Source organism: Haliotis cracherodii, unplaced genomic scaffold (assembly GCF_022045235.1).
Source record: "Haliotis cracherodii isolate W230 unplaced genomic scaffold, xgHalCrac1.p SCAF_5, whole genome shotgun sequence".
Lineage (NCBI taxonomy): Eukaryota > Metazoa > Mollusca > Gastropoda > Lepetellida > Haliotidae > Haliotis > Haliotis cracherodii.
Genome location: NW_027266308.1, coordinates 1,373,946 through 1,387,892, shown reverse-complemented (window position 1 = coordinate 1,387,892; position 13,947 = coordinate 1,373,946). Strand labels below are relative to the sequence as shown.

General features: G+C 42.1%; 1 protein-coding gene across 1 annotated transcript; it reads left to right on the top strand.

The window, feature by feature from the left end:
• The first annotated feature begins 1,304 nt into the window (after positions 1-1,304).
• On the top strand, positions 1,305-13,421 carry LOC139443130 (uncharacterized). Its single transcript, XM_071224077.1, has 8 exons — positions 1,305-1,391; positions 7,606-7,645; positions 9,825-10,046; positions 10,366-10,606; positions 11,144-11,373; positions 11,918-12,160; positions 12,711-12,926; positions 13,183-13,421. Exons 1-8 carry the CDS (start codon positions 1,305-1,307, stop codon positions 13,419-13,421), a joined length of 1,518 nt encoding a protein of 505 aa, XP_071080178.1.
• Positions 13,422-13,947: the final 526 nt, after the last annotated feature.

Below are 13,947 nucleotides of genomic sequence, written 5' to 3'. Positions count from 1 at the left end.
TCTACAAGCACCCCTTCCTCTACATGCACCCCTTCCTCTACATGCACCCCTTCCTCTACAAGCACCTCTTCCTCTACATGCACCCCTTCCTCTACAAGCACCTCTTCCTCTACATGCACCCTTCCTCTACATGCACCCCTTCCTCTACATGGACCCCTTCCTCTACATGCACCCCTTCCTCTACATGCACCCTTCGTCTACATGGACCCCTTCCTCTACAAGCACCCTTCCTCTACACCCACCCCTTCCTCTACACCCACCCCTTCCTCTACACGCACCCCTTCCTCTACACCCACCCCTTCCTCTACATGCACCCCTTCCTCTACATGGACCCCTTCCTCTACACCCACCCCTTCCTCTACACGCACCCCTTCCTCTACACCCACCCCTTCCTCTACATGCACCCCTTCCTCTACAAGCACCCCTTCCTCTACATGGACCCCTTCCTTTACAAGCACCCTTCCTTTACACCCACCCCTTCCTCTACACGCACCCCTTCCTCTACACCCACCCCTTCTTCTACATGCTCCCCTTCCTCTACATGCACCCCTTCCTCTACATGCACCCCTTCCTCTACATGCACCCTTCGTCTACATGGACCCCTTCCTCTACAAGCACCCTTCCTCTACACCCACCCCTTCCTCTACACGCACCCCTTCCTCTACACCCACCCCTTCCTCTACACGCACCCCTTCCTCTACACGCACCCCTTCCTCTACATGCACCCCTTCCTCTACAAGCACCCCTTCCTCTACATGCTCCCCTTCCTCTACAAGCACACTTCCTCTACACCCACCCCTTCCTCTACATGCACCCCTTCCTCTACATGCACCCCTTCCTCTACAAGCACCCCTTCCTCTACATGGACCCCTTCCTTTACAAGCACCCTTCCTCTACACCCACCCCTTCCTCTACACGCACCCCTTCCTCTACACCCACCCCTTCCTCTACACGCACCCCTTCCTCTACACCCACCCCTTCCTCTACAAGCACCCTTCCTCTACACCCACCCCTTCCTCTACACGCACCCCTTCCTCTACACCCACCCCTTCTTCTACAAGCACCCTTCCTCTACGCGCACACTTCCTCTACACGCAACCTTCCTGAACACGCACCCCTTCCTCTACACGCAACCCTTGCTGAACACGCACCCCATGCTCTGTGGTAGTTTCACAATATTGATTTATCATATCATAGAATATGCAGATTGATATTGGTTTCTAACATTTGATATCTCACTGTTGAATTTGAGTTTAGAGGTGTTAGGTCCGTAAAACACTTCGGGTAAAAAAGATATATCCGGGATGAAGGTGACATGCAGCTCTGGGTTTACTCGCACATCCGATGTAACAGTTGAGTCCTACACGATGTCAGTGAAGCAGGGTGTTGGGGTAAGTCTTTTATTCTCTGTCAGTTTCTACCGTTCATAGCCAATCTGGTTAGTTAAATGCCTGATGAAATATTAGATCCACACAGAAGCATTCATGACAATCCTTTCTTGTTGTTTAACCATTTTTACTTTTTGTTTGCGTGTTTGTTGTTAACGTCGCCCCAAGCAATACGACCATATATACTGACTCGCAAAAGAAACGCAAGTGCTTAAAGCAAATAGGTAACAAACACGATATGATACGAGTTTTAGCATGTAGTGAAGCCTGATTGTGCTATCAATATTTTTGGTTGCGATTTGGAAACCCCGAGTAAAAACGCAACATAAAAAACGAATCGCCAAAATGCACCATGGGTATCATGCACCCATTTCTCGCGAAATCGAAAATGCACGAACTGTGACGAACTGTTGTGGTTATAAAACTGTGGCCGATTCTTGGACCTACCACACCTTGATCAACAATGCCACGCCTAACTCAAATTCAGAGAAACCAGTCTATCGGACGTCTGGAAGCTGGAGATCCTGTCCAAGATGTTACCCGTCATTTCAACGTCAACATAACCACAATTTACCGTCTCCTGCAACGATACAATGCTACACAGACTACATATGACCTTCCTCGGAGCGGTCGTCCTAGGGTCACCACACCTCGACAAGATCGGCAGATAACCCGTCAACACCAGCGACATCCGTTCCTAACTGCAAGTAAACGTGCTCGACAGACCATAGGAACACATCATCGACAAATTAGCCGGGACACTGTGATCCGACGTCTCCGTTCCAACAACCTCAGATGTCGCCAACCAGCACGTCGTCCTGTTCTCCAACCACGGCATCGACAAGCACGACTTGAGTGAGCACAGGGTCACCACAATTGGCGTCATTGTGAGTGGAGGCGTGTCATCTTCTCTGATGAAAGTCGCTTTTGTGTCTCCCATGCAGACGGAAGAGTCAGAATTTGGCGGCGTCGAGGTGATCGTTTCGCTGACAGAAACGTTGTGGAAAGGGATCCATGGGGTGGACCTAGCGTCATGATATGGGCAGGGATTGGACTTAATGCGAGACTTGGACCCATGTGCTTTCTGAATGTTGGTCAAGGTCGGGGACACGGCGTCACTGCTCAGCGGTATGTCGACCAAGATTTGTTTGTTTGTTGTTTAACGCCGCACTTAGCAATAGTCCAGCTATATGACGGCGGTCTGTAAATAATCGACAGTGATTGACAACATAATCATCGATTCACGCATCAACCAAGTCAGCGAGCCTGACCACCCGATCAGGTTATTCGCCTCTTACGACAAGCATAGTCGCCTTTTACGGCAAGCATGGGTTGCTGAAGACCTATTCGACCCCGGATCTTCACGGGCAGGAGAATAAGAAAAATGTAAATACATACCATATAGGAAATCGTAAGTTGCATTAGAACATCAGTGCCTTGAGCTATTGATGACTCTGTCTTCGTATGTAACAAGAACAGTGTCACATTTGACCTCAAAATTAGAAAGGTCACCAGTAATGTAATTTAAAAAATGGTTTGGACATATGGAAACACCTAGCAAGGATCAAAGTATAAGATTCAAATCCTAACCCACCCTTCTTTATGTACCCGATATAGGGGGACACCAAAGATTAGAGGTTGCGAAAGGGCCGAATATCTAGCATGTAAATATCATCTTGGTACAGATATTAACACCCCCAATGCAATGCCATTAGGGGGATGTGGATCCGTTGTTCTTAAAGTTCGCTGAGATGTATTAGATAGAGACTAAATCTACCTCATATGCCAACTGGAAGACTTCCCCATAAGGCAAACGAAAAGTTATTTAATCTTGATTCAGGGGGCACGGGTGGACCAGTCGTCGAAGGCGCCGCGATTCGCTGTGAAGAGTTGCGTCCTTTGGACACCCAAGAAACTTATGATTGTGGGTTCGAATCCCAGTTCGCCCCGATTATGTTTCTAGGCTTGTCAGCACCATACCAACCTTGTGGGTTTCACCGAAGTGGTAAACGTCTGAGACCTGCATCACTTCAGGCTTTCCTCCCACATTAAGCTGACACGCCGCGTTATAACTGGACACTGTTAAAAGTGGCGTTAAACCCAACTCACTCACTCAGTTAATCTTGATTCAGTAGGCAGGTAGAACTGGGCATATTCTATATAGTTCAGGTCTTGGCTGTGCTTGGGTTTACCAAAATGTTGGGTGTGTACTTTGGTTTTTTCACCCTTTTTCAACCCAGATTGAAAATTTATGTACAGACAGAAATGGACTAATATAATATTATCTAGTACTACCTTTGAATGTTATACACCTTTTTAAGATAATCCTAGAAGCAGAGAAATATTTAATAGATTCGACCTTGTGTACATTTGCTACCGATTTTGCTCGTGCTCTAGTTGGATGTACAAGACTCAATATTGATATTGAGACACCACGAAATACAAATTCAAGATAACCTAAACAATATCGGCGATCTGTATCATTTCATCTTTAAATATGACCATCCGTTAAAGACAATTCGACCATTGAGGCCTTACACATAGAAAGACAAACTTCTCATAGTAATATTGGTAAGTATTGCTTGGAATATAAAATATACTGAACCGCAATAGAAACGTCACATTACAAGTTACATTGCATGAACAGTCGTCATTTAAATATCTGGGTAATTTTTGTCCAAGTTTCTAAAACTGAACATTACCTTGTCCGGAAAAATGAAATTTGATGATAAAAAACAAAGCAGATGAAAATAAAACCGATCGCCCAAACGCATCACGGCAACGGCTATGGTAACCCGATGCACGTGAGTTCCGTGCAAATTGAAATGCACATGTGTTCCCCCATTTCTTGCCCTATAAAAATCCACCCAGATCGGATAATGTTCATTCCTTTTATAATTGCTACCACATGGCAAGATTGACGAGAAATCAGCGACACCAAGCCTTTGGACGATTGCAAGCTGAACTAACCGCCCGGCAAGTATCCAATGCATTTCAAGTCAACGTAAGGACCATATACAGGCTCCAGCAACGGTACCAGACAACCATCACTACTTATGACCGACCACGCAGTGGGAGACCAAGGGTCACCACCCGACGTCAACGTCAGAGGGAGAGTCAGGCGATGCCATGGGGAACGTTATTCGGGTGCTTGTGTTGTGGAGAGAGATTCGTGGGGTGGTCCGAGCATCGTGGGGTTGAATTGGTTTTGCACAGAGGGTCGGCCCTGTGGTCTTCCAGAACATCGGTCCAGGGAGAGGCAATGGTGTCACAGCAGTTCGGTACATTGATCAAGTCTTGAGACCACACACCATGCCTCATTTGGCACGTCGCCGCAACAACGAGTTTCAGCATGATAACGTCCGTGACCACAGTGCGAGAGCAACAAGAGACAGCAGAATGGCATCAGAACCATCAGTCCCGATTTAAATCCCATTGAGCACATGTGGGACGAGATTCAAAGACGACCGAATGACGTCCGACCAAGGCCGACAACTGCAGCTGAACTGCGTCACATCCATTCTATGTATCGACGTTGCATGGCAGTCATCAATGCACATGGCGGACACACGAGATACTGACTTGTGATGCTATTTTCTCAGAGACTAGTGTTGTGTTTTACTTTAAGAACATTTGACACTTAAATTTCAACCTTGATGATCAGTTTTGCCAAGTTTCATATTTTTCATATGTCTCAAAGTATGTTTACAGTTTTTGGACAAATATGGTTTCTCATATATCTATCCATGGTGATGTTTCTTTTGCAGTTCAGTATATATGTTTAATTTTGGTTCATGTAAATTGATCATAAAAAATCGCATCTGAATGATTTCATGAAACACTTGTTGTCTTTTAATTGATTTAACTGAGCACCAGTCCAGTATTTAACCAGTATGTTCCCTGCACACTGTATGTTTGTTTGTAAATGATTCCTTGTATCTAGACTCAGCACTTGATTTAGCTACTCTACACATGCAAAAGACAAGTACGACACCTTTACATGTATGACATCTTGTAACAGTTTCTGTAGCATGCTAGTTTGAGAGGACTAACGACAAATTAACGATGATGTAGTTTCACCATGAGGTGTTGAGACTTGATTATCAACCTGTGTTTGTTTGCCTGGACAATGGGGCCCCATGAATTTTAGTTGATGCCAAACAAGGTGAGTACGCCGGTCAGTCTATCCATTATTCTGCCACATGTCCTATCCAAGCACAGCTAAAGGGGCCTTCATATGGTAGAACTTGCAATTAGTTGTACGAATTTAAGTTGTATACAATACAGGATTCACTCGGCGTCAAGTTGCATACAACTCGGATCTCGTTAAATCTCTGACCAAAAGCTTATCATTAAACTTGATACATGACATTAGTGCAGACGATTTCACACTCTTACTCCTGCTGGTTGTTGCAACCAGTACCTTGTCTGAGTGGCAGTTTGCAACCGCGGGCTGACGTAACGTTTTCTACAAGTCGCAGAGCCATGATTGTGAATGATGTAAAAGCAATGGATACAGTATTTGTACTTATGTGTGTGATCACAAAATACATCTCATCAGTTAAACAGTTTCTCATCTCAAACATCTCTAGTCTCCTTTCATAGGATTACATGAATTACATTTAGTAAACTCAAAGGGCAAAGTATATATTAAAACAACATATCAATTATGTGTTAGTAAAAGAACTTACAGTGACTTGGATCATTTTATTACCCTCTTCTCACAAGATAACCAGCTCACAACAACTCACCCTTTATGACTTTAACATTGTTGTTGTAACAAAGACCTTAACTCAGAGTGTGGGGTCATACCATTACAGCTTAAGGTGAGTGCTCTAATTAACCCCCTACTCAACCGTATGACGATTGGCAATAACAAGGTGTATGACAAATGGCCTGTCTGACTGATGGGAGGGAACGATTCTACATCAGTCCACCGTATACCGGAAATTTACTGTCCAAGCTCCTCGCAGCGACAACCCGTCCGCGGAGCTCTATACTACCGCTGCCACCAGTCAAAACTCTCCACTGTGATAGGTGGCCCCAACCATGCTTGGAGTTGAACTCGCAACCGAATGACCCTCATGTTTACAAACAAATGACGCCGAATACACTTACCCCTGCTAAATTACTTTCTTTGTTTGTCAATTTGAATTTCTATTTCATTAAAACTACCATGTTATTGATATAGTAAGAATGTAAGGGAGAAGTTGGTTGATATTTCTTTAGTCTGCAATCTCGAACCATCTGATTATACAAACAACAAAGTAAATTCATCTGGAAAACATGGTCAGTAGTAAACCTTTTCAAAATTCAGTATGATGGCATTCCCAAAGACATAAACAAAAGTATCAACGTTACTACATTTGGGGTTAGAGGCCAAATTTCAAGATTCTTGTAATGGCCGCACCCACACTGGTGGCAGCGATGTTACCGAGACTGTAACGAAGGTGACGCGCTGGAAAGGAGCTTGACCACTTTCATCTAATTATAGTAACTTCCTCAAAACTGCTTACATTAAATATTACTACATTCATGACAAGTAATCACTGTCCAAAAACAATGCAATGAGCGTCTACCGAATGCCACAGTTACAATAATTGTTCAACAATAATATACGCTACCATATACCAGTTCAAGAAAGTGTTTCTGAGCGTTTGGTTCCAAACCAATATGCGTCTTTTCACAGCCGAGTCTGAGTGACAATGGTAAATCTGGCATATCACCCCTTGCACAGGCTGTCCGAGGTCACGTGCTTCATGCTTCACACCGAAGTGTTTGGTTGCTTGATTTCTTCGGAAATGTACTAGCCACATAAATCCCTTACTTTCTTTGCCAGACATTGTTTTTCCTGTAGTTTCACTTTAAGACAAAATATCCCCTACTACTTTTGCATAGTATTTATAAGAATTACTTGTTTTATGTGGCAAACATGGGTTGTTGAAGACCTATTCTACCCCGGATCTTCACGGGTCATCCATTTGTGAACCACACAGGTGTGGTGTTGACGTGGTATTATAACATCATCACACGCATATCATTTGGCAATTAATGTTGAATTACCGCTTTGTGTTACTTTAGTTCAGTTTTGAAACAACTTGGCAAGGTTTAAATTCGATTATCATTAACTATATTTTAGGCAGTACATAAAACGGCCATGCTTCCTTTTCTAGAAATAGAAAATATATTACTGAAACAGACTGATTCTTTTTTTCAGGTTTTTGTGACACTACTGCTACTAAATTCAACTTACAGATGTAAGCAGATGTAAGTAACCTACAGCATAAAAAAAACCGCAACTCTTAATGGAAACGTATTTGTCATCCAAAACTGACTCCCACAGGAGATATCACTTGGGTGAGATCAATGCTTTGCAGACCATTGTGACGTCTTTGGTTACCATGATGTCACAATCAAATGACATCACTAATGGCTCTGCTACTGAAGCTGTTAGCAGTACTTTTTACACTTAAGAAACTGCATATTACTGTCTACAAACTGAAAAAGTTGGAAGAATGATGTTGGATGATAAATAAAATCTCACCCTCGTGTCTTTGGATATCAAATATATCAACACTCGTTGATAAAAGTGGAAAAAATCCTCGGCTAGCCTCGGGGTTTTCCCACTTTTATCAACTAGTGTTGATATATTTGACATCAAAAAACACTCTGGTGAGATTCTCTAAGTCTCAGTATGAATACTGATTGTAGGGGTAAATTATGTTGTACTTCTATTCCGGATTGTAAGGATTTGTTGAAATTGTGTTTGTGCATACTTTGGAATAAGTCACGTTTAGTCTCAATGTTATCTAATGTTACGTTTTGATTCCAAAATTAAAACCCGAATGTTAACCCAATTTGGTAATTAAAGGACTAAAGTCTGAATTCAGTAAATATTCACACAAAGATAAAAAACAATCAACAGATCATCTTGAAATACACATGCTTAGGTTTGCAATCATAAAAATGACAATACAATGGCTCTATTATGTGTTATCTGGTGCCCCCCATCGTGATATTGCTGGAATAGAGCTAAACCATACTCACTCACTAATATGTGTCAGCAGCAACAAACAATAGGCCAAATTACGAAAGTCAGTTGCACTCGCGAATGTTCAGTATCTGTCTTGAGCAAGGCATTTGTATCTGTTCTTGAATAAAGAAAAAGTGCTAGAAGCAGGAAGAACATTCGGTATTTTCCATTAAGTATGGAGCCTCTCCTCTCACTCAGTACAGTCAGCCTTCTTCGAAGCATCTGAAATCATGTTGTTCACGGAAGTGGATAACTGTAAATAAGTCTGTTAACAAGTTCCTTAAAATGGAGCTCTCAACTCCGGAAGGTAACGAAAGTGTCAAGGGCTGGGATTTGATTTTGGACTATCAACAATCACACAGTCAAGGACAAATCTCGACATTGTACGAGCGCCTCAATCAATTTGCTGACCCTGAAATATGGCTACTTCATAAACTGATTTATATGATTCCAATTATATCAGGAGCTTGTGTTTGCTCCCTGTTATAAGGGCGAACTTGTCGTGTTCTCATTTGAAGGTCAAAGTGATCTCCTCGTTGTCAGTAGACCATAACTATTCCATCTGCTCTGAAAAGCTGGAACCTGCTCCCGTCTGGGAACATGACTCTTAGCCAGTTTCTGTTCTTCTAGTATCGCAGTGTTCTCTTTTCGACGTCTTAGACGTCAGTGTTCAAGATCTGTAAGCTCTGATATTGTAAGGTCTTCTAGATACTGTCCAGTGCCTGACAGGATGGCCAATGTCAGGGGGTTTGCCATTCCTAAGCCTGTCTTCCGTCCGCCCAGTCTGCCATGGATCTGGTTACTGTCATCTGGCTACAACTAGCTACTTAACGTATCACTCCAGCGGTCTGTTCTCTCTGTTGTAGCATTAATATCGTCATGTTATTTGTCAGTGTCCACGGTTTGAGTGTGAATGTACAAAACATTGTTCCTTTTATACCCCTTTGTTGATTGGCATGATGCACGTTCAGCAACATTTTCACTTCAAACTCAATTTCCACTTATCTGATAAGGACGTGCAAAATGTTTCAGTTGTGTTATGGGATAGATTCTCAACCATTTTGTATCACTATTCGGGGTTTGGAAAGAACTTGTCCAACCTTTCGTTTGGTAATTTATCTTTTGCTCGTCTGTTTATAACAAAACTACTCCCACTGAAGAAGCCTATGAATATTTGAATGGTGAAATAAACATATCATTATTGACATTTTTTGTACTGACTGTTTGAAATGCTGTATATTGGTACTTTATATATAATATATATCTGGTGTTCAAATTGTCCATGGTTCATCATGCATGTATAGCAGTTTTTCACACATGATAAAATGAATTCAAATAGTTAGTGCTTTTATCTTGTAAGTAATCTTTCAAACCCATTTCACCTCACCTCATGAATGTTGTAGGCAGTGCCTTGATTAACCTAGCTAGAGGCAAGCCAGCTATAGCGAGCTCTGTTTATGGGCCATTACCTGGAGTTGCTGCAGACGGCCTCCCCTACACTGACTGGAAACAAGGCAGTTGCTTTGCTGTGATAGAAGGAGACAATCATCCCTGGTGGCAAGTCGATTTGGAAGCTTATTCGAGGATTATGGACGTTGCTGTGACAAGCAGGAGTGATTGTTGTAGTGAGTAAATGTTACTTTTCAGAACCGATGTACATTAAACTATAAATCTACTTTGACGAAATCGAATCAGTTTTGTGTACAAATCTGTAAATAGTATGATCTTGGCAAATCCCCGGGATCGATCAAACTATGTAGAAAATACATGTACTTCCATTCCGAAACTTCAGAAATAAGGTAATGACTCCTGTAGGAGAAGGTCTTACTTACACTCACTAAAGTGGTTCTAAACACTTGATTTCTCAAAAATCTCTTCAAAAGGATCAGCCATGCAAAGCAAGGAAACTATCATCCACTATCATAATATATGTCATTGCCACAGCTGGAAGACTACATGACTTCACAATTGAGGTGTTCACCAAGAACCCGGCCACTGAAAGTGGTGCGAGGGCTACACTGTGTGGAACCTACAATGGAGCCGTCACAGTGCCAGGAATGACGGTCAATGTAAAATGTGTCCGGTCTGTAAAAGGACGATATGTCCGACTGAAGGGGAGGAAGAACGGTTCAGGCGACCTCCTTCAGTTCTGCGAGGTCAAGGTTTTTGGATCCATTATTGCTGGTGGTGAGAAGAATTTGAATTTATGAGGCAAAGTGTCATTCATGTCCATTTTTGAAATTATATAGCTTTCCTTAAAGAGAAATATAAAGCATGGGTTACAAGTGCATTTGCTTGCGATGTAGAGATACACAGGGTAAAAGCTAGAGGACAGTCAGTCTCTGTCATCCCTCGAAACAGATTCCATTTGGCATAAAAGGCTAAGTTATTTAATTTGTGAAATTATATGAAACGATCTCTAAAGCTCAGTCATGACACAAGTTAATCGCAAAAAAGGGTAAGCATGTCAGGCTCTACCGGTAACACCTGCCACTCCCACAAGCACGTTTCCACTAAGTTTCATATGTTGTTCCTTGATAAAAATATACATAAAAGCATGATTTCCACTGAATCGCACTTAACTACAAATATTTCAGTGATTTAAAAGATGTTTTGTGATCTTACTACAAAGAGTTAATGATATGTTCTCACTTTTGGAATGAAGCAAATGGCCCTTGCAACGTTAGTGTGGAACTCACGTACTGAATCCAATATCATGTTTGGTACACAATGCAGCCAAGTGTAACCTAACTAGAGGCAAGCCAGCTATAGCGAGCTCTGTTTATGGGCCACTACCTGGAGTTGCTGCAGACGGCCTCCCCTACACTGACTGGAAACAAGGCAGTTGCTTTGCTGTGATAGAAGGAGACAATCATCCCTGGTGGCAAGTCGATTTGGAAGCTTATTCGAGGATTATGGACGTTGCTGTGACAAGCAGGAGTGATTGTTGTAGTGAGTAAATGATACTTTTCAGTACCAATGTTCATAAAAATGTAAATCTACTTTCATGAGCTCGTATAGGTTATCAGTTATCGGAAATAAGGGAAATGACTCCTGTAAGAGAAGTGATTCTGAACACTTTTTTCCCACAAATCTTCCCGTTAGGACCAGCCATTCAGTGCTAGGAAACTAACATCCACCATCATAATATATGTCATTGTCACAGCTGAGAGACTACATATCACACATAAATCCGTAGCTAGTGCTGGTGACAGCTTCATTATGTGTGTGATGGTAATGCCATACGTTCTGTTTGTCAGTTTACTACTCTCTTTTCGTATTTCCAACAATGAATCACTACAGACATTTTTAAATGTATAGGACATATCCTATAAAGTGGTTTGTGACTTAATAATCCTCATGCGTACAGCATAATCCCGGCAAATCCACGTGTCCTTGAAACCATCTCGTTACGAGGATGATCTTGTAGTGCCAGGATGCTGAAATTTCCCATTGTAACAAGTGTCATAATGTAAGTCATTGTCACCTGTTTCAGCTGGAAGACTACATGACTTCACATTGGAGGTGTTCACCAAGAACCCGGCCACTGAACACAGCGCCAAGGCTACACTGTGTGGAACCTACAATGGAGCAGTCACAGTGCCAGGAATGACGGTCAATGTAAAATGTGTCCGGTCTGTAAAAGGACGATATGTCCGACTGAAGGGGAGGAAGAACGGTTCAGGCGACCTCCTTCAGTTCTGCGAGGTCAAGGTTTTTGGATCCATTATTGCTGGTGGTGAGAAGAATTTGAATTTATGAGGCAAAGTGTCATTCATGTTCATTTTTGAAATTATATAGCTTTCCTTAAAGAGAAATATAAAGCATGGGTTACAAGTGCATTTGCTTGCGATGTAGCAATACACAGTGTAAAAGCTAGAGGACAGTCAGTCTCTATCATCCCTCGAAACAGATTCCATTTGGCATAAAAGGCTTAGTTATTTAATTTGTGAAAATTATATGAAACGATCTCTAAAGCTCAATCATGACACAAGTTAATCGCAAAAAAGGGTAAGTATGTCATGCTCTACCTGTGACACCTGCCACTCCCACAAGCACGTGTCCACTAAGTTTCATATGTTGTCCCTTGATAAAAATATACATAAAAGCATGATTTCCACTGAATCGCACTTAACTACAAAAATTCCAGTGATTTGAAAGATGTCTTGTGATCTTACTACAAAGAGTTAATGATATTTTCTCACTTTTGGAATGAAGCAAATGACCCTTGCAACGTTAGTGTGGAACTCATGTACTGAATCATATATCATGTTTGGTACACAATGCAGCCACGTTTAACCTAGCTGAAGGCAAGCCAGCTATAGCGAGCTCTGTTTATGGGCCACTACCTGGAGTTGCTGCAGACGGCCTTCCCTACACTGACTGGAAACAAGGCAGTTGCTTTGCTGTGAGAGAAGGAGACAATCATCCCTGGTGGCAAGTCGATTTGGAAGCTTATTCGAGGATTATGGATGTTGCTGTGACAAGCAGGAGTGATTGTTGTAGTGAGTAAATGTTACTTTTCAGAAGCGATGAACAGTAACTACTTTGATGAGATCGTATCAGTTTCTTAAACAATCTGTACATAGCATGATCTTGGCAAATCCCCGGGTATCAAGCAAACTGATGAGGAAATACATGTACTTCCATTCCAAAACATTCAGAATGTAATGTGCTGTAGAAATAGGAATGCAGTGCTAGGAAACTGATGTCTCTTGTTGCAACGAGTGTCATAATGTAAGTCATTGTCACCTGTTACAGCTGAAAGACTACACGACTTCACATTGGAGGTGTTCACAAAGAACCCGGCCACTGAACACAGCGCCCAGGCTGCACTGTGTGGAACCTACAATGGTGCTGTCACAGTGCCAGGGAAGACGGTCAATGTAAAATGTGTCCGACCTGTGAAAGGACGATATGTTAGACTGAAGGGGAGGAAGAATGGTACAGGGGACCTACTACAGTTCTGTGAGGTCAAGGTGTTTGGTTATGCGTCCTAAGACACTGTGCTGTACGTTTGCAGAAACCACTGCCTATAAAAGTGTGCTGACATCTATTGTTGTTTCCTTTAAAATAATCCTCTCTGATGATAGGTAAAGGTATAAGCGCCAAAATTATACCACTACCACAACTTCTTGACCAATCAAACCATGCAATTGCCACAAAGTGGTTTCGATAAAACAATAGCCAAAGTTTTTAATATACTAATACTACATCAATACATACTCTAAGTCTTTATTAGATAAATATTTATGCTCTTATCATTAACCAAAAAAGCATTATCATTAATGACGTCATCTGTATCTGTAACTGAGGCTTGATCTACAAAAAAATCATTAAGAACATTATCTTTATCAATATCGTCCTCATTTAGCACTCCCTCCTGGTCTTTGGGAAAGACTGGCCTCTACGTTGTCTGGAGTTTAAAAGATTATTTTGACTGGTAGTCACAGAGAGTTGTTACCTTAGGTAGTATTTATAATGTGGTCAATTTCGGAATTCAATTCAACTTTGCATTTCCGAATT